Source organism: Brassica napus, chromosome A2, assembly GCF_020379485.1.
Source record: "Brassica napus cultivar Da-Ae chromosome A2, Da-Ae, whole genome shotgun sequence".
Lineage (NCBI taxonomy): Eukaryota > Viridiplantae > Streptophyta > Magnoliopsida > Brassicales > Brassicaceae > Brassica > Brassica napus.
The window spans coordinates 8709668-8730307 of record NC_063435.1 but is presented as its reverse complement, the minus strand read 5'-3'; the positions used below and the strand labels follow the sequence as shown (position 1 = coordinate 8730307).

At 36.3% G+C, this 20640-nt stretch overlaps 4 protein-coding genes, 1 long non-coding RNA gene and 1 pseudogene across 6 annotated transcripts; 3 read left to right on the top strand and 3 right to left on the bottom strand.

Annotated features, from left to right (window-relative positions):
- The first annotated feature begins 913 nt into the window (after positions 1-913).
- Positions 914-2747, top strand: LOC106375633 (probable arabinosyltransferase ARAD1). The gene is made up of 3 exons (XM_013815593.3): positions 914-1563; positions 1635-2066; positions 2175-2747. Exons 1-3 carry the CDS (start codon positions 1078-1080, stop codon positions 2589-2591), a joined length of 1335 nt encoding a protein of 444 aa, XP_013671047.2. The 5' UTR covers positions 914-1077; the 3' UTR covers positions 2592-2747.
- Positions 2748-3018: 271 nt separating this feature from the next.
- Positions 3019-9378, top strand: LOC106392013 (ELMO domain-containing protein A). 2 transcript variants are annotated; one of them, XM_048755223.1, is made up of 8 exons: positions 3019-3271; positions 7951-8093; positions 8180-8364; positions 8429-8483; positions 8566-8686; positions 8773-8820; positions 8906-9000; positions 9079-9378. In XM_048755223.1, exons 1-8 carry the CDS (start codon positions 3178-3180, stop codon positions 9175-9177), a joined length of 840 nt encoding a protein of 279 aa, XP_048611180.1. In that variant the 5' UTR covers positions 3019-3177; the 3' UTR covers positions 9178-9378. The 2 variants fall into 2 exon arrangements, with proteins under 2 accessions (XP_048611180.1, XP_048611182.1); XM_048755225.1 differs by having other exon boundaries at positions 3029-3271; positions 7966-8093.
- A 2858-nt stretch (positions 9379-12236) lies between these two features.
- LOC111208835 lies at positions 12237-14155 on the bottom strand. The gene is made up of 2 exons (XR_002660737.2): positions 12471-14155; positions 12237-12401 (listed from the first exon to the last, which is right to left on the bottom strand). It is a non-coding gene; the product is annotated as an uncharacterized LOC111208835 (long non-coding RNA).
- A 229-nt stretch (positions 14156-14384) lies between these two features.
- On the top strand, positions 14385-15493 carry LOC106392006 (REF/SRPP-like protein At1g67360). Its single transcript, XM_013832773.3, has 2 exons — positions 14385-14758; positions 14836-15493. The coding sequence occupies exons 1-2, from the start codon at positions 14519-14521 to the stop codon at positions 15304-15306; spliced, it is 711 nt and encodes a 236-aa protein (XP_013688227.2). The 5' UTR covers positions 14385-14518; the 3' UTR covers positions 15307-15493.
- A 489-nt stretch (positions 15494-15982) lies between these two features.
- On the bottom strand, positions 15983-16734 carry LOC106409494 (annotated as a pseudogene).
- Positions 16735-18257: 1523 nt separating this feature from the next.
- Positions 18258-20217, bottom strand: LOC106391997 (F-box protein At1g67340-like). Its single transcript, XM_013832761.3, has 3 exons — positions 19883-20217; positions 19636-19798; positions 18258-19207 (listed from the first exon to the last, which is right to left on the bottom strand). The coding sequence occupies exons 1-3, from the start codon at positions 20119-20121 to the stop codon at positions 18476-18478; spliced, it is 1134 nt and encodes a 377-aa protein (XP_013688215.2). The 5' UTR covers positions 20122-20217; the 3' UTR covers positions 18258-18475.
- Between the last annotated feature and the right edge of the window lie 423 nt (positions 20218-20640).

Sequence of the window (20640 nt, the reverse complement as noted above, 5' to 3'; positions counted from 1 at the left end):
ATGCCACACCCAAGAATCTAGTCATGGAAACCAAAAATTTGTTATGTAAACTTAATGTTTATATGATTAACATGAGACAGACTAAATAGATTATTATTCGGTGTTCCAATTACTTAACCGAATAAGTTAACGAATATATTGGCAGAGTTCATCAGTTTTGTACTTCAACTGAGATTTGAAAAATCCGCCAATCAAAGACTTTATTTTCGGTGGCTCAGTCATCGGTTTCATCCACTTTGAGTCATCTTGTCCAAATCCATAAATATAGAACCTCCTCCAAATTTTGAAGAAATCCTTGTTGCTCTTTTTTCTCTCCAATTTATTTTCTACAAAGCATTTTTTCTAGTGGTCGAGCCAGTAATCATCTTTTTCAAATCTATAAATATAGAAACCTCTTCCACGATGTTCCTCTCTTTCATGTCCAGATTATTTTCTCCAATGGATTTATTTCCGGCGGTCCTGACTACAGTTTCATCCACCTTGAATCACCTCTTTTAAATCTATTGATATAGAAACTCCTCCAAACTTCTCGGTGAAACAACTTTACATGGTATCTCAAACATTTTATTTTGGCCGCCTATCTTGTTTGTAGATATCATCATCATTGGATATGATATTTGCCACTATGTATCCTCTTTCATTTTTTTATAATTTGAAAGTTACTTACGAATTTCAGGGTTTTATATTTATAAACTCATCCCATCTTCACATCCATCTGCCTAACTATTTTGTTTGTTTTTTTAGTTGCCTAATTCCACTCATTACGCTAAGTATTAATCCAATAGTTTCTACCGTTTTATCTCAGATGAAATACTTACTCCCAACAAATCCAGTTTTACATTTTTGTGTTATACGCTACAATTTCAAGATCTATAAACTTTCAAATTATTGACAAAAAAAAAAAAAACTTTCAAATTATTATTGGGATTTGACTCTTAAAACCTGAATAATTACCAGATCAATTCTGACTAGAAGAATCTTAATAATCTATTATGACTCAATACGTTTCGTCAAAACTGAAGCAACAAAAAACAGAAGCGAGACGGTTGGATCCAAATCTCATCTCATCGCGAAGAAATGTACGGCAAAACCATATGCATCATCGTCTTCTTCGTCTTCCTCATTGCCTCCTACTCCATCTACATGGGCACCGTCGATCCAAGCCCTTACTTCACCCAGCTCCAGTCCCTCCCCCGCGGCATCTCCTCCTCTCCCTGTAACTCCTCCACCATCTCCCCACAACCTCTCCGCGTCTTCATGTACGACCTCCCTCGAAAATTCAACATCGCGATGATGGATCCTCACATCTCAGACGTCGACCCAATCTCCGCCAAGAACCTCCCTCCCTGGCCCCAGACCTCCGGGATCAAGCGCCAGCACAGCGTCGAGTACTGGCTCATGGCCTCCCTTCTCCACAACGGCGAGGGAGAGAGAGAGGCGGTTAGGGTTTTTGATCCGGAATCGGCGGATGCCTTCTACGTCCCTTTCTTCTCTTCCTTGAGCTTCAACACTCACGGCAAGAACATGACCGATCCGGATACGGAGTTTGACCGGCTATTGCAGGTGACGATCTGATGAATCGTTGAAAATCTGACCGGCGATTAACGGTTGATGTTTTTTTTTTTTTAATTCAGGTTGACTTAATGGAGTATCTTGAGAATTCTAACTACTGGCAACGCTCAGGTGGGAGAGACCACGTGATTCCCATGACGCATCCTAATGCCTTTAGATTCTTGAGGCAGCAAGTGAACGCGTCGATTCTTATTGTTGCTGACTTTGGGCGTTACCCGAAGGAGATGGCACGGTTAGATAAAGATGTGGTTTCTCCGTATGTGCATGTTGTTGAGTCCTTTAGAGAGGATGGTGTTAGTGTTGGTGTTGGGGATGGGGATGGGGATGATAGTACTCCGGATCCGTTTGAAGCTCGCAGCACGCTTCTTTACTTCCGTGGGAATACTGTTAGGAAGGCTGAAGGGAGAATCCGTCTCAAGCTGGAGAAGTTGTTGGCTGGTAACTCTGATGTTCATTATGAGAAGAGTGTAGCAACAACGCAAAACATCAAAGTGGTAAGCTCTTGTGTCTTACTGATTCATGTGTTTGTCCTTGCTCTTCGTAAGCTGGTTTAGTGAGGAATAATAGGAAGATTATTGTGTTTTTTTTGCTTGCCACTCCAGTCTACGGAAGGGATGAGATCATCAAAGTTCTGTCTGCATCCAGCTGGAGACACTCCGTCATCATGCCGACTATTTGATGCCATTGTCAGCCACTGCATCCCGGTCATCATAAGCGACAAGATCGAGCTGCCGTTCGAAGATGAGATAGACTACTCGGAGTTCTCAGTGTTCTACTCTGTAAAAGAGGCGCTTGAACCAGGCTTCATCCTCGACAATTTACGGCAGTTTCCCAAGGAGAAATGGTTGAAGATGTGGGCAAACTTGAAGAACGTTTCTCATCACTTCGAGTTTCAGTACCCGCCCAAGAGAGAAGACGCGGTTAACATGTTGTGGAGACAGGTGAAACACAAGATACCGAATGTCAAGCTCGCTGTACATAGAAACAGGAGGTTGAAAGTCCCTGATTGGTGGCTCTGAAGAATCTTCTCAAGATCAAGCCTTATCATTTTCTTTCCTTCCAATACTGTACATTAGTTGATTCTTTTGTTACCTTTTTGAGTTTCGTGACCCATTTTTATAGGCATATATACTCTAAAAACATCATTTTTATAACCAGATAATAATTTTTAAAAAGGTTTGGGATTAGAGAGTTCATGTTGCTGTGAACTCTTAGTGGAAACAAGAGGGGATCAAGCTGCTTCTCCTTTCCTATTCATGTTGTCTTGTTCGAAACCCACTAGAGATAATAATGCCGACCATTTGGAGCATAGTATCTTTGTGCCTTTGTGGGGACTGGGGAGTCATGGGCTTAATCACCGCAACTAGATGGTTAAGTAGCAATAAAATCAGAAAACGTGTTTATGTGGCATATTATGCAATTGTATATCTTTAGATCCTGAATGATGAAAGGGGCATATGCGTCATTCGCTATCTTTATAAATATAACTCACAGTCGCCGAAGCTGACGAGGAGCAACAGAGTAGTAGTTAGTAAGTAGTAACAGGCACGTTCTCTCCGCCCAAAAATACAAACTGGAGACTGGAGAAGAATATCTCTAAACGAGATGCGAGTTGTCAGAATCTCATGCGTCGGAACACGTCATCTTTCACCACCCTCCTCCGCCTCCGCCCATTCTGACGTCTCTGCCTCCTCGGCCGGTACGTTTTCCTCCTCTCGCCTGTACATTTACTTTTCTGTAGTTGGTAACGCCGATTATATTAATGCAATATCCGTATTTGATCTTTGTTCATTTATATTTATTCTCCTTGTTAGATCAGATCCAATGTGATGCCAAAGATTTATTTTTCTTTCTGGTTCTTTAGAAACGGAAACCAAATTGAAATTTTCTACCTTCACCATCCAATCATTCTTTCTTAATTAAAATCTCCATTTTCTATCAAAGTTAGTTTAGTTTAGTTGTAAATGTCTGAATGTTGCACATTGCGCTAAGTGTGGGTATAATTTAACTGTTGTCAGTGATGTTTCATTCACTCAAAGCTGGTAAACTGTAGCAGAGTATGTGCTTGTCTACAGTATATTTGACCGGCGACTCAATAACGTGTGTTAATAATGATAAACCAAAAAACACATCTACAAGAAAATTAATATTTTATAATTTTTATTTTATGGTTTCAAATACTATAATGATATTATATATACAGAACATGTTATAAAAAGTATACAATAATATGTGATGTTTTAGGACTCTTCTTGGCACAATTATTAGGTGTCCGGGTTAGAAGGAGCATCGGCTTCATTTCGTGTCTGAATCATAATCTAAAAGATTGGGTCCCCCTGTGGGTCCCCCGGTGAATAATTCGCATCGGTCATTCATAGGATTTTACCGGTTTAGTTTAATCGGGCGGGTTTGGGAGATCCGTGAATGATTCAATCGGTCTGCCACGTGAGTCAAACTTCAAGTAGATCTGTGCTCGTTGGTAAATAATTTGACACTCTTGGATTAACTCTAATTTCTAGAATATAAAGTTTATTATAGAGAAAGATATAAAATATATTTAGTCTTGTGCTTTTGGTCCCCCATATATCTAAATCAGCCTCTAGGGCATATGTTGACAAGTTTCTATAAACTGAAGTAGATGGCTAGTGGTTAGGGTAGTCATAATGTTTCCATATGGCGTCAAGAATTATTATAGTCTATAGGTCTATTGTTAGGTAACTTGTCACCATAATGAGATCTTGGAATGTCCAATCTTGATTAACCAATCTATACCGAACCAGAAACCATGACAAAACGTTGATCCAAAATTAAACTGAATGTAAATAAACCAAATTGGACCCAAACTGAACAGAAATTATAAAAAGCTTTAGCTTTGTTGTACGTCTTTTACATTTCCTCAGTTTTCGAAAAATAGAATTTTTAGATTTATTTCTTGTTCGTTTTTGTATCTAGACAATACAAACATTCAGATGCAAAATCTATAATATCTAAAATATTTAAATATTCGAGATGCAAAAATGTGTAGAGTTTGGAGCAAAATTTGCATCTCACGTCAAAAGATTTATATACTCTTAATACAAACATAAAGTTTAATTAGATTAGTATTGTAATAATTGCTATATAGCGAAGTTGAATTTTCTTGTTAAACTGAAAAATTGAGTTAAAAAAAAAATCAAGTTTTTCTGTCAAAACCGAAAATCGATTTTTTCGCCAAAACTACAAAACTGATTTTCCAACCAAAACTGTAAATTTGTGTTTTTTCACCAAAACAATAAAATAGAGTTTTTGGCCAAAACTACAAAACTGATTTTTTCCGTCATAATCATAAAATTAAAATTTCCCACCAAAATTAAAAAATTAAATTTTTTTCGCCAAAACTGCAAATCGATCTTTCCGCCAAGAACTAAGATTTTATTCAAAATGGCAAAATCAATTTTCTTGTCAAAATCGCAAATTTGTGTTTTATTTTGTTACATATATAACTTTAATATATTTATCCAATATTATAATTATTTCATTATTAATAATATAAATTGTGTCTTTCATCTAGATGCATCTAAATGTTGTATCAAATACAAAAACGGACATAGAATTTTAAAAACATCAATTGAAGATATTTGTTTGAATTAAATATTATTGTTTGATAGCTGTTGAAAAAAATATAATAAAATTAAAAAAAAATTATTTGGAATATTTATTATATTTTTAATTTGTGTGAATACTGAATACTATAAAAATCGATCTTTTAGGAATAAGAAGACTATAATTTTTCTTATTTTTTGGCAAAAGTCGAGTAGTCGACCATACCAAACAGAACTCATGGCTAGGTTTCTGTTTGGTTTCCTATATACATAAACCGAAATCCCCTATATATTAATTGAGAAGCATTTGAAAAATTAGAACCTTAATTTTGTATTAATTAAAAAAAACCCCAAATCCTAGGTGGCACTCTAAATACCTTCTAAATTCTATTTCAAAGAATTCTAGAGCATCTAATATAAAGTATAGTTTAATCTAATGGTGTCACATTATTTTATAATTATATAACACTAGAGAACATTATATTAACCTAAAATATAGAAAGTGTGTATTCTTTCCTTAAATAAAAGCTACGGAATTACCTAATATGATTTACATATATATGGCAATTAATTATTATGAATAATGGCAATTAATTATTATGAATAATGAAGATTTGATAACAATTTTTGCATCATTCTTCATTTTTGTTTAAAGTTATATTATTAAAAAAATTAAACAATCACATTAACCATATAATAAAAAAATTAGATTTTTTCTTATATGTTATATTTTTAATTTTTTAAAATGACTTTAAATTACAAAAATGAGGAAACCTTATATGTTATATATATATTTTTTAAATGACTTTAAAATACAAAAATGAGGACACCTTATATGTTATATTTTTCTTATATGTTAGAATTTTCTTATATGTTATATTTTGAATTTTTTTAAAAAGACTTTAAATTACAAAAATGTAAGTTTACCTTAAATAAACGACTAAAAACATTAAAATGACATGTATCAATTCGATGGTTGATTTGAAAGCTTTCAAAACCATATGCAAGATAAAATTCAAAATAATTTAACTGTGGAAACAATACTGTTAACTTTTTTCAAAAATGTGTTCGATGAAAAAAATAAGGTTTTTATGTCATAATTTGTTTAATGTTCAGTAGAAAACATTATATTAACCTAAAATATAAGAAGTGTGTATTCTTTCCTTAAATAAAAGTTACTGAATTACCTAATATGATTTACATATATATGACAATTGATGATTTTGAATAATAAAGATTTGATAACAATTTTTGCATCCTTCTTCATTTTTGTTTAATTTTATATTTTTTTAAAAAATAAACAATCACATTAACCATATAATTAAAAAATTAGATGTTTTCTTATATGTTATATTTTGAATTTTTTTAAATGATTTTAAATTACAAAAATGAAGAAACCTTATATGTTATATATTTCTTTAAAACGACTTTAAAATACAAAAATGAGGACACCTTATATGTTATATTTTTCTTATATGTTATATTTTTCTTATATGTTATATTTTGAATTTTTTAAAACGACTTTAAATTACAAAAAAGTAAGTTTTTCTTAAGTATACCACTAAAAACATTGAAATGACATGTATCAGTTTGCTGGTTGATTTGAAAGTTTTCAAAACCATATGTAAGATAAAAGTCAAAATAATTCAAATATGAAAACAATACTGTTCACTTTTTCAAGAATGTGTTCGAGGGGAAAAATAAGATTTTTATGTCATAATTTGTTTAATGTCCACTAGAGAACATTATATTAACCTAAAATATAAGATGTGTGTATTCTTTCCCTAAATAAATGCTACTAAATTACCTAATATTATTTACATATATATGGCAATTTATGATTATGAATAATAAAGATTTGATAACAATTTTTGCATCCTTCTTCATTTTGTTTAATTTTATATTATTAAAAAAAATAAACAATCACATTAACCATATAATAAAAAAATTAGATTTTTTCTTATATGTTATATTTTGAATTTCTTAAAATGACTTTAAATTATAAAAATGAAGAAACTTTATATGTTATATTTTTTTAAACGAATTTAAAATACAAAAATGAGGACACCTTATATGTTATATTTTTCTTATATGTTAGATTTTTTCTTATATGTTATATTTTGATTTTTTTAAAACGACTTTAAATTAATGTAAGTTTTCCGTAAGTATACGACTAAAAACATTAAAATGACATGTATCAATTCGATGGTTGATTTGAAAGTTTTCAAAACCATATAGAAGATAAAAGTCAAAATAATTCAACTGTGAAAACAATACTGTTCACTTTTTTCAAGAATGTGTTCGATGAAAAAAATAAGGTTTTAAGTCATAATTTGTTTAATGTCCAATCCGATCAACTCATGATGTATTAATTATACTTTTGTTCCATTATTTTTAATAAAAATTGATCCGATTCATTGGAAAGAAATTATATAATAACAACAATAAATATTTTATATATATAAATAAAATGATCAAATGTATAAAAGAAACTATCGATAATATATACAAATAAACTCACCCTGCGCAAGGCGCAGGTCTTATCCTAGTTTATTTATTAATCGAACTCTTGGGCCCCTCATCTTGATATGACTTAAACAAGTCTGTTTTGAAGCTTCAGTTCTAATGGAAGCTACTACTTTTAATTCTATAGTAGTACTTAGTATTGGATGCTTTCATGTAATTCTCAAGCCCAATTTGGTTAGAAGAACGTAAATTTATCAACAACATAGCGGTTAAAAGAACCTTCCTTAGGCTAGCTTTGTGTTCTCGATGTGATCTTGTTTATATTGTGTAGGGCTGACTAATGCAGATGCAGAGGATGCGAGTTGTGGTGGCACTGGCACGCCGAGTTTGAGAATCAAGAAGAGGCTAACATGTGTGTGCTTCTACCGCAAGAGAGCTTACGAGCGCATCTGCTCTAACTTGACACCATTGCAGGTATAACACTAATAGGAAAATAACAGCTACGATGATTGGCTATTAGCCTATTAATGAAACTATATGAATGTGTTTTCTATTTTCAGGAAGAGAGACTAAAGAGGCTGACAAAGAGAATGAATAATTGCTTCGACGCGTCGCGGCCTGACCATCAGGATGCACTGAGAGCATTGTGGTCAGCAACGTATCCCGAGAAAAAGCTTGAGGCTTTAATATCAGATCAGTGGAAAGATATGGGATGGCAAGGAAAAGATCCATCCACTGATTTCAGGTTAGGCTCTCACAAGTAACATACATCATCCCAAAAATAGTGCTTACTGTTTGTTTGTTATCAGAGGAGGTGGATTCATATCACTGGAGAATCTTCTCTTCTTTGCCAAGACATTCCCGGTAAACCTAACTCTCATCACATTCTACTTACAGAACGTTCATAACCCTCTTTTATGTAATTTTCTTGGTTCCATTGGTCTAGACTTCGTTTCAGCGTCTTTTAAAGAAACAAGGAGGTAAAAGAGCGGCTTGGGAGTATCCATTCGCTGTAGCTGGTGTCAACATTACCTTCATGATCATGCAAATGCTCGACCTAGAAGCCTGTGAGTATCCACTCACTCTCTCTCTCCATTAATGTATTGCTTTAGATGTGATGCAAAACTTGTTGTTTACTCAACTACATGTGCAGCAAAGCCTAGGACTTTTGTAGGGTCGGTATTCTTACAAATGCTATCAGGTAAAAGATGTGAACATATATATATATATATATCATGTCTCTTTTGGTTACTTGATATTTGACTAAGGTTTTTGGAAAATATTAGAAAACGAATGGGCCTTTGATTTGCTTTATTGCGTGGCCTTTGCGGTGATGGACAAACAATGGCTAGACAGGAACGCCACCTACATGGAATTCAACGTGAGTTGTGTTTTCGTTATGATATATATACGAGATATATGCTTGTGATGGGGATGATGAGATGGATGGATGGTGTAGGATGTGTTGAGATGTACAAGGGCGCAGCTGGAGAGAGAACTGATGATGGATGATGTTTTCAGGATCGAAGATATGCCTTCCTTCTCTCTTCTCTCTTAGTCTTTTACCTATCAAGTTCTTGATTTGTCACTCATAGAGTTAGACTATTTCAAGGAAGGAAACACAAAGAGCCAGAGGTCTATTTTCTTAGGAATATCTGACCTGCGAGATGAGTGAATAAGTTTGATATAAATTGTTGTAATCTGAATATACTTATCATGTACAAGCATTCGAAATTAATTGACTTATGTCGGAGCCACATATGAATCCTCACCTCAAATTCACTAGACCACAAGATATGAACTATTGAGCTGGTAACATTAATATTGTTTAAGCGAATTATCAATGCAGTTCTGGAACTACATAATCCATAATTCGACAATACTGGACAGCATAATCTCATATCCTCCCCTGACACACTGACTTCATTACATATTTTTGAGCTTTTTAACTTCAATTTCCTAGACTATTTTCATTGCTTTTAAGTATTATATCTTTGTGGCATTTGTGGTGAGAAGTACAGCATCAAAGGTCACTTGCTTTATTGCTTAGGGGTTATGTCATTTGTAGCTACATTTTTTTTTTTTTTGTATTCTAATTCCTACCGGCATATCTGGTTGGACGCCTTGCCCTTGAAAAAGGTCAATTTCTACCGGCATTGAAAAAGGGCCTTGCCCTTTTTCAATGAAAATGAAAACTTTATGACGGAAAAAAAATATCTGGTTGGACGCCTAAAGCATGAAACAAAACAATTACTCCTATATCTTTGTGGTATTTGTGGTGAGAAGTACAGCACCAAAGGTCACTTGCTTAATTGCTTAGGGGTTATGTCATTTTGTAGCTACCGGCCATATATACTTTTTTGGTAGTCTACCCACCATATATGGTTTGGACGCCTAAAGCATGAAATAAAACAATTATACAATTATCCATGAACCACTACACTACACTAAAAAATTTGATGTTCTTAATTACTACACAATCCACACTAATGTGACATGCTTATTATCCAAGTATTAATATATAATAACTAGAGCTTAGTCGCGCAGATGTTTTATAAATAATTTTATAAATCAACTCTACAATATTTCAGTATGTTAAATAAGTAACATATGGATCTCATCACAGGAAACTCTTCTGTGACTGCTATTCAAAGCATCTTCCATGACATTGGCGTGATGAGTCGATCCTTGAATTCTATCTCTTTTTCTTTTATCCCTGGAATTAAGAACGAAACTGCTGATAGATTAGCTAAAGCAGCCCTGGTTGTTGCTTCGCCTATCTCAGTTATGTTGTAAACTCTTTTATTTTAATGCAAGTAATGAAAGGTTCGACCAAAAAAAAAATAAGTAACATAAAATTATATAATTTTATAATGAGTCAATTTACTCAATATACCTAATATGGGCTAAAATTAAGAAAGTACCCTAACACATACAAACTGGTATTTTCTGTAGCAGATTTAACGCTATTTTACTATTTTATCCTTTCACATACCACGTGACTACGTGAGAGAAAGAAAGAGAAGCATTAATCAACGTCTTCATCGTTTATCTTCCTCATCTTCACCGATATCAATCTCTTCTCTTATTCTTCATCAACAGTGCAACTTCTTCTCAAATCCACATCTCCCAATTTCTTTTCTGAATCCTGTAACCACAACTGATTTTGTTATCGTCGCAGTCACACACATCTCCTTCTCGTCGCTATGTCCTAGCCACTGTTACAATAATTTAATATTGGATGTGTTATGTATTCCAATGAATAATTGACTCAAAAATATGTGTCTCACAAAAATCTCTCAGAGTTATAGAACATCAATCCAAAATCACAATTCTCTAATTTATGAACTTTTCCATTTGGTTTTCGGAGCTGAATATCAATGGAAGAGTTAGTGATTGTGATTGATTGCTTGATTTTAAAGAATCGGTAATATGCAATTCGTTCCAAAGAGAGAAAACACAAGACATTGAGGAATTTGGGGTTTAAATTACTAGTACGCTAACAAAAATGTTAAACACTACACTTTAACTTAAATGTTATATGAATTGTTAGTGATAAATTGTCAATCCGAAGGTATGCTCTCAATGAATGTATCAATATATATTAACATACTACATGTTTTGTTAGCGAGTTATTTTTCATATTAATGGTTAATATATTTTGTAACATCTAAGAAAACATGTTTTGGTTAATAAAACTTATTTTTAACATCTTACCAATCATTTTTTAAAGCGACAACATGTTTTGTAACATCTAATCAAACATGTATCAACTAATGACTTGTAACATCTTATCAATTATTTATTAGTTAGCAGCACCTACAGTTTGATAACATATAACCAAAATTGTATCAGCTCACAATGCCTAATTTGTATCAACTAATCCAATATTTATCGGTTAACAGCTTGTTACATAGTGGCTGCAATTACTTGTAACTGAAACATGTGAGATTCAAGTCGTCATCATCGATCTCAGAAAAAAACCAATTATTTCTTTGCTACACTCATGATCCATTAGTCCACATGCTTTTACCAGCTCGTGAATCAAAGATATTTATTTCGTACATGCCATGGAATCATTTTAAATCTTTTATATTGTGCGACTTCGAGAAAACCGCCGAAGCGGTTATGTTATATGATATTTTCGAGAGAGAAACACTAATTGGAGCCATGAGGTGCGCTGAATGAACATATCTACCAGAAGATAGATTCACCGTGGTGGAACATCTTCGTGAGTCCTTTTGTTTCCATTTGTAATGTGTCAATCGAGATTATGTTGTTTCCATTTGTGATTTTCACGGATAAGAATGGGAGATGACAACGTCAACAACGGAGGGAAGTGAGTGGTGAAAGTATATGAATTTTTGGTTATAGTTAAAGAAATAGATGGAGGAAATTATTTTTAGAGATAAAAAAGAAATGTAAGATGTTGCAGAGAACTTCAAGAAACACGTGAGAGAGAGAATTTGGATGAGGGCAAAATCGGATTATCCAGTTGTGAGCAGTGTAAAAAACAGTGAAGTGGTAGATAGCTAATTATGGATTTTTGTAGGTATAGAGAACCTAAATACTCTTTTATAGGCCAATTTAGGTAAATAACCAAAATAGACAAAATAATTAGGTGATCATGCATTAATTTTATTTATTTGCAAAACCATATATAAGGGCATAGTGATATTACAATTTTGTCCAAAATGCTACAAAACAGAAATAATTAAGAGACAGAAAAAAAAAGAAATGCTCACTCTTTATTTGCAATTTAAATCATTAGACCAGATTTACCTGAAACACATCGAAGATATGTTACTTTGCTCCGATTTTATGTGGAAACATGCAAATAAGTGACGTTACCTGAAGAAATGGTTTGAGGAGAATCCAAGAGAAACATTTCTTGTAGCTGATGATCGCTGTCTAACCAAATTTTATCCGCTCTCATCATCCACAGACACCGCGATTGCCGTCTCCGCAGTCCGCACCTTCCTCTCCTTTCTCCCTTCCACTTCCGCCTTCTGAGACGACACCGGTTTGACGATCCTCCGGCGACCGTACACCGGCTTTGTTAATCTTGGTTGCTTGCTCGGTGGTGACGGGTGTGGTCATTGTGGATTGTTATGTTGAAGGTTTGGTATCGAAAGGGAAATTGTTTTAGAATCGAAAGACTATGTTAATATCTCTTCACGATGGGAAGAAGACACTATTTCAAAATCAAAGAACTCTTTAAGGGGAATAAGAGCTTTAGAAAAATAGAAAAATGAGATGAAATTATTATTTTCACTAGTTCGATTTCTCAATAATCATTCATATGCCTGCTTGGAGGATAAAGACAAGATTTTTGTCAGACCTATACATGAGAGCTTCAATAAGGTTATTATTGGAATTATGAAAAGTGTACAGTAGCCATAGCCATTTAGCTAATTAAATAAGTTTTCATGTATTTTTTTTTCCGTCTAAGTAGATTTTTAATTGAATAACGGCCGAAGCCCAGTGAAAGCTTACAGACACCCGAAGGCCCACATCGAAAGCCCATAAAAAGAAACCATACAAATTAGGCCCAAGCCCATTATCCAAACATCCCATTTCCGACAACAAGCGATTCGCCCTAGCTCAGGGCCCAAACCCGCAACGTCGCCACCACCGGGAGCACCTACGTCGGAGAGGACGCGTCTCACCGGCCATTACAGGAACATGCATCACTGTGACCGGCCTAATCCATGACCTCCACACCCTCTTGACCGCAGCCGTGAGTTACTCGTGTATTATCTTTATCGGATAGATCAATCGCCGTAGCGAGATCACATCCGCCACCGTTCGAGCAAAACACCCGAGGAACATCACCGCCGCACAGCACATCACCAACTTGCATTAGACACCTCTCTCTCTTCCAACCACGAGAGATCGCTCTCGGAGCTCAACCGACAAACTCAAGAAAAAAAGAAAAGACAAACCCTAAACCAAATCTAGATTAAAAACAAGAGCCGACGAGGTAAGGTAAAGAGATCCTTCACCCCTCGGAGCACGAGCCGGCGACGCAGAGCTGGGTAAGCCTCCACCTCCCGGAGACTTTGCCGACGACGCAGAGCTGAGGAAGCCTCCACCCTCCCGGAATCTTAAACGACGACGACGGAGCTATCATAGCCTCCGCCTCCCGAAGCAAAAACTAACCTCAAACGAAAAATTGTAGCGACTAACCGCCGTCCTACATCCTCACTACGAATCCAGAACAGGAGGATTTGCCGCCGATTGAAGCTCTCCATCAGCAGAACTCTTCCCGGAACAAACCCTAACCCAGATTCGGAAATATATCGGAAGGGACACCGGATCGAAGCACACAGAGTAGATCTAGACTGGATCGACAAGGGGAAGAGCCACCGGCGCCGGCACGCGCTCGGACGCGCAGCCGGACGCCGGCCTTCTCTCACACACGTTTTCTCTCTTTCTCTCTCTACCTTTTCAGTACTATTTTATTTGCTTGTCTATCCAAGTTTTCATGTATATGTACTGCAATTTTCCAAAAAAAAACCTTAAAGAATTTTACACAATCACCATGCAGTCGGAAGTATACACGTGTCCTTGTCGGTATCTCCTTGAATGTTTACGTCACGCGGAGCCCACAGCGAAGCATCTAGACACGACACGATACTCAATAAAATGATTCTCTTTCCAGGCCCAACCTCACCAGATTTATTCTCAACCGTTAGATCACGTGGACTAAGTCCATCCCTTTCGTTTTACAACCAATCCTCAACCTGATGTGAAAGATACTTTACTGCTTTTTAACACAATATAGAGAACACTAGTAGTGTGACAGGCGAGAGACTTCTGAACCAAATCTAAAAGAGCTCAACACACAGCAAAAGAGAACTAGGTGGAGGCTGTTGAGTTGTTTCTTTGGTGTGTAGATGGAAACAGAGAAAAAGAACAGCAAGGAGCTAGGGCTTAACCACCTAGGGTTCGTGAGAGTTGCAGCGATCCAGGTTCTTGTTAGCCTCTCAAACCTCTACGACTACGCCAAACAAAACTCCGGTCCTCTTAAACCGGCCGTGGGAAAGGTGGAAGGAGCCGTCACCACCGTCGTCACCCCTGTCTTCAACAAATTCAAAGATGTTCCAGATACTCTCCTCCTCTTTCTTGATCATAAGGTAAACCCAGTTTCAAATCTCCTTCCATGTTCTTGATTAGTAGATCTGATGACCTAGTTACTTTGTTTGCTTTCTAGGTAGGTGAAGTTTCGAACAAGTTTGATAAGCATGCTCCTCCACTGGCTAAGCAAGTAGTGAGTCAAGCACATGTACTGATCCAGATGACTACAGAGAAGGCTCAAAGCTTTGTGAAAGAGGCTCGTACCGGTGGTCCTAAAGCTGCCTTTAACTATGCTGCAACTGAGTACAAGTACTTCGTTGTGACTAACTCGGTTAAAGTCTGGGTTAAACTCAACCGGTACAAACCTATTCATGCAGTGGGAAACAAAGCTTTGCCACTGGCTGCAAACTTGTCTGGTAAGTACAACGGTTTGGTGACTGACATGACCAAGATGGGTTACCCTGTGGTTGGTTATCTTCCTTTGGTTCCTGTTGATGACATTGTCAAGGCTTATGAAAAAGAACAAGATGCAGCGCAGAAGAAAGGAGATACGACCACCACCCCTACTGATGGAAACAAATCCTCGTCTGATTCGGACACTGATTGAAACATTTGTGAGTCTGGTTTGTTGGGTTTGGTTACTTGTGTAAATGATCTTATTAGGCTCTTTCTTGTTCTTCTTTGATCACAGAACTTGGTCTTGTAGTGTTTTCATTTCTTGTTGGTTGTTGATGTGTGTATTTCATATCTATGTAACAAAGAAGGTAATATTGAGCAACAAACCTTTAAGAACATTGGGAAGTTGTCACATTTCAGAAAGTATATTCATATCAAATATGCAAATAGAGAATCAAAACAGCTTTACTAAAAAACAATCTCTCATTTGAAAACAAGTCTTCAAGAGTTATTATTCGAGTTTGTACCAAGCTTCCAGGCACCTTAAGAACAAAAAGAAACAAAGGAATACGCATCCTTCCAGACAGCATCTTCGTTCTGAAACAGACAAAACAAACGGATCAAAATTGAGGTCCTCTTGCAAACAACAGCTTAGTCATTCTTGAAAAAAAAAAGTAAATGAAACTGAAACTAAAACTTAGATATGTATGAAGAAAGACTGCAGATTCCAAGCACATACGCTAATGAGAGATGTACAAACTCCTCACATGAACAATACACAACACTCCACGCCACTAAGCGGATGAACCAATGGCTAAAGCCAACTACCAAATATATCTACATAGCTTAGTCCATCAAGCAGAAACAAAAGTGCCAACACTAATCATTCACACCATTTCGACCAACCTAAGCATATAAGACTCAAATGCAGCTATGAGTTGCACACTAGAGAAAATCATATTCACAAGCTGCATATAGTAACCATAAGATAATAACTCACCACTGTTTGATCAGTTTGAAGAAGAAGGGTGGTCCTTGAGGAGATCATCGTAAGGATCCCTACGACCAGCAACCTGACTGATCTGAGGATCCCAACGAAGCTGAGCGTTGTGACGCTCAAAAGTCCAGAAACCATAAGGACGAATAGGCAAAGCCCACATCTCCTTGATCTTCTTGCACCTCTCGTGCATCTCATATATGTGCTCCCTCGCTTTCCTGTCTCTCACCTCCGGATCCTCCATCAACCTCAGCACCAGATTCTCCGCAAACTCCATTATGAATCCCATCTCGTTCCCCAAATCACTGCTATTGAAAGAAAAAACTAAACTTGCTCAAGAACTGATTTTGAAATTAGGGTTTTCTATCGAATTCGATTCCCAATCTAGATCTAGGTTAGGCTGCATCAAAATCTTTACTTGTTTACTCATAAGGCGATAAAATTGAGATTGGCATAAGCCCTTTGGAGAGAGAAGGAAACTTACGATTAGATACGAAGCCAGAGGAGGAAGACGATCGCTAATGCTCTGCTTTTGGGATAGTCAGGGAACTTCTAATAGAATGAGGAGACTCGCGGGCGTGTGGTGTGGTGTGAAAGAGAAGACAGAAACTGCGTGTTGTTTGGTACTTAGTAACGAGGAAACAAGACGTTTCCCTTTCTTAGAGCCGCCACGCGGTTTATGTCACGTTTTTACTACCCTACCGCATGCCACTCGGTAAGACTGTAACCCAATTTTACTGTATATTTTTCAGATTTGTGAAATGTCATCGTGTTTCAAAAAGTAAAATGTCATTTTAATGAGTTTGAGAGGGCAAATCTAATAATGGGTAAACTTTGTCTAATAAATGCATCTGGATATACAAACGTATTTTGAATGCGTTGTGAAATCCACATCTTTATATGTGGGTCAATCTACTAGTTTATACTCTATAGTGAGAGTAGAATAAAATTTTGGAGATTATATGTTGCTGCTCTCAAGAGAAAGGCTGGCATCTATGAATTATTCCAAACAGAAACAGCGCTACAGTTCCAACCTTTTTTTAACCAAAGAGCGATCATAAACTAAACTTCGCTATCCATACAATGGTGAATAAAACAAACATGATCTACAAGATATTTTTGTTAAAACAAATATCTTCTTTGATTACTTTAGCAAAAAATAGTTTCTGGATTTTCCAAGAGCCGCAATACTCGTTTTGCCAATAATGCCGATTGAAATGATCTATATCCCAAAAACTGATTACTCTAGATTTTTTTCTGACATAGTTTATTCCAAAACATTCAGTGCATTCTTCAATGGTACGAACTTCAATTAGTGAAAGTAAAAGATGCATTTATTTTAGACTACTATGAATTTGGCTAGTTATCTTAATGAGGTCAAATTAGTGTTATCCACAGACAACATGGATCCAAGGACTCTTGTTAGCATTGTTACATTCAAAATTGTTTGGAAGACCAACTGTTCAGTGTTTACAGTAAAGTTGAAACTACAAGATCTGTGGGATGATTTGGAAAAGAAATACAAATCTTTCATTGTCGGCTTTGGAACTTCTTCACAGTAAGATTTCTAAATTTTATGATGGTTGAAATCACAGGAATTGTCAACCGGAGGTGCTCGCATATCGGCGGTACGTGGTGTAGCTGCTACATCCCAGCATCAGGGAGGTCGGTTCGTGTTCTCATGCGGTACGAGGTCTGCACTTCAAGAAATAAACTGTTAAAACTGTCACAAGCTGTCGTTGAATCCTGCTTTTCAGTCCAGATCTTTGTGTCTAGTTTATGACTGAGGAGCGAACATTGAACACCTGGGGTATGCGGTTATCTCGAGAATGCGCCTTTGGTGAAGATGCATTGGTCACAAGCATCATGACTATCTTTTGGTACCACTTGCTTGTTTAAGAATTGTATTATCGGGTTTAATCATGTACTCTTTGTTTTAGTAGATGTTGTAAGAATTTCAAGAGATGGATCACTGCGGGTCTTGTGATGATTTCATTCTCACAATAGTCTAATATACAATGGAGGTTTCAATTCGGTAGGATTAAGTCTAAGTTAGTGACTAAATTCGATACTAGATTGCCTTATTGTATTAGTGGTATAAACGCCTGTGGTCAAATACTTGTATTCAGATTTTGGTGAAATGAATGTTGTTCATGAGTAAAAAAAAGAAAAAAAAATTAAAATCTAACGAGAAACATATAGAAAAAACATTGTAGCCATTCCCTGTTACTCATATTTACAAAAGATAAAAATACAAAAATTACTCCAACGCTCTTATCTAACCGTTGGTAATATTTTATCATAATCTTTCCACTAATTAAACCAAAAACCGAAACTAACAAGATCTTCGTCAACCTCATCTCGCGTCTAACTAAAGCAGCCGTTAACTCATAGGCACCACCAATACGTGATCACCGTCAATCTGAACGTTGCCTTCTCCGTCATAGGCTGCATCTTGTTCCATCGGAGCACAATCCACTTTATGTCGTAGTTTCCAGTCAAGCGCTTGACAAGCGCGTGAGCAGTAATTCACAACGCCACAAACAGAACACCTCCGGAACTCATGTTTCCTCGTCTCCGGCCGTCCACATCCGCCGTGAGAACACAACCTCAACCCATCTCCGAGGGAATCTCCGCCTCTAACAGCGAACCAGTCCGCTAAAAACTTATTCGCCGGATGTGTTTCCGGCGCCGGCACATTGCATCCAAAATCGCTCAGCAACGGACAACCATGGCTTTGGTTAGGATTAGAGATTTGAGGCTGTGATAAAGCGAGCCACGATCGATGAGATTTGACTCCGGAAGATAAAACGGCGGCGAGTTCACGAGCGTTGGCTTGAACGAGGAATCTCCGGCCTTCTGAGACATTCTGTGGAACACCGTAACCATCTTGGAGACAGTGACCAAGCTCACGTAGCGCGTCAACGTGTCCTAAGAAAGCCGCACGCGCACATAGAGCTACTCCGGCTCGAAGATCCTTGTCGTTCTTGGAACCGCCGCTCCCGTTGAACTGGATCACGGCTAAAGAGTATAACGACGGCGCGTGTGATCTGATCGCTGCTTTTGCCATCAGCGACGCGCCGTTTCTTCTGTTTTGCAGACAGTAAAACCGAATCTGCACAAACAAGACATAACGTTAAACCAGTTACAAAAAAAAAAAAAGACATAACGTTAAAATTCGACCAAAAAAAATAGACATAACGTTAAACAAAACAAAACAGAAAATTAAAAAAAAATTGAAAATATTTAGTTAATTAATTAGGAAATTAAGTTATTTAATGTTCAACTTAGGAAAAAAAAATATTTAATGTTGAAATAACAAAATAAAAAGAGAAATATTTAAGAAGTTAATTAGGAAATTAAGTGTTTTTCAATTCCCAACTAACAAAAATGTATATTTTGAAAAACAAATTAGGAAAATAAGTGATTTGGTTTCCAACTATCAAAAGAGAATATTTAAGAATTAATTAGGAAAATAAGTGATTTAGTTTCCAACTAACAAAAGAGAAAATATTTAAGGAATTAATTAGGAAACCGACTAACCATTCCGAGAGTGTAGCAAGCTTCGAGATTTCCGGCGTCGACGCAGCGTTTAAGAAACCGGTGAGCTGCTTCCGACCAATTTTGAGCTTTTACGGCGAACGCTTTTCGAGACAATCTCGACAGAACAAGAGGACACGTAGCTAAACTGTTTAATCTCTTACATCTGTTACACAAACCAATTAATTATGACTTAGACATAAGCGCTCTGTACGAATTGAAGATATTGACGATTAACCGGGAAGCTTACGTCATCAAAACGTTGATGAAATCAGCGGGGCTTCGAGATGTGGAAGCAAGTCTACGAAGGATAGAAACAACAAGATCTTCGGGGATCGAGTCTAGCAAATCGGATCCTGCTTTAGTTTCCGGCGCCGAAGAAATGGGAGAAGAAGAAACACATCGCCGTCGTTTCCGTACCGGCGCAAAGATGCAGTCTCCGGCACCGGCGGAGTAGAAATCTCTCTTGGTTTTTCTTGACGGCAACATAATGTTCGTGTTCTTCTTTGGCTTGAGGATTTACAAAGCTCTGTCTCTCCTCTGGTTCCCTTATCTCTCTCTCTCTCTATCTCTTGGCTTATAAATAAACAGAGTGGTTGAGTTGTATCTCTCTTATCCCTGCGTACGTACGTACGCGAATCGAAATGTCTTTTTTACCCCTGTAGTTTATCGTGTTTCCCGGCCAAAACGCTATTGACCCAACGTCTGCTTTTTTATCGTAGTAGGCGGTTTAAGAGATGATAATAATGGATCGACTGAGGTACAAAAAAGAAAAAAAAAACCAAAAGAAAAGCAATGATGGAATTTAATTTGAGAAATACCCTTAGATATTCATAAAAAAAAAATTTCTCACAAATATAATCCCTAACTATCAAAATGACCAAAATATTTTATTAAAAACAAATATAATTAACTAATATAAATTTTAGGGTTTAGAGTCAAGGGATGTAGTTTTTGGGTGGATTTCAAAATTGTAAAAATACAAAATAAATATTAAAAGTTTAAAAC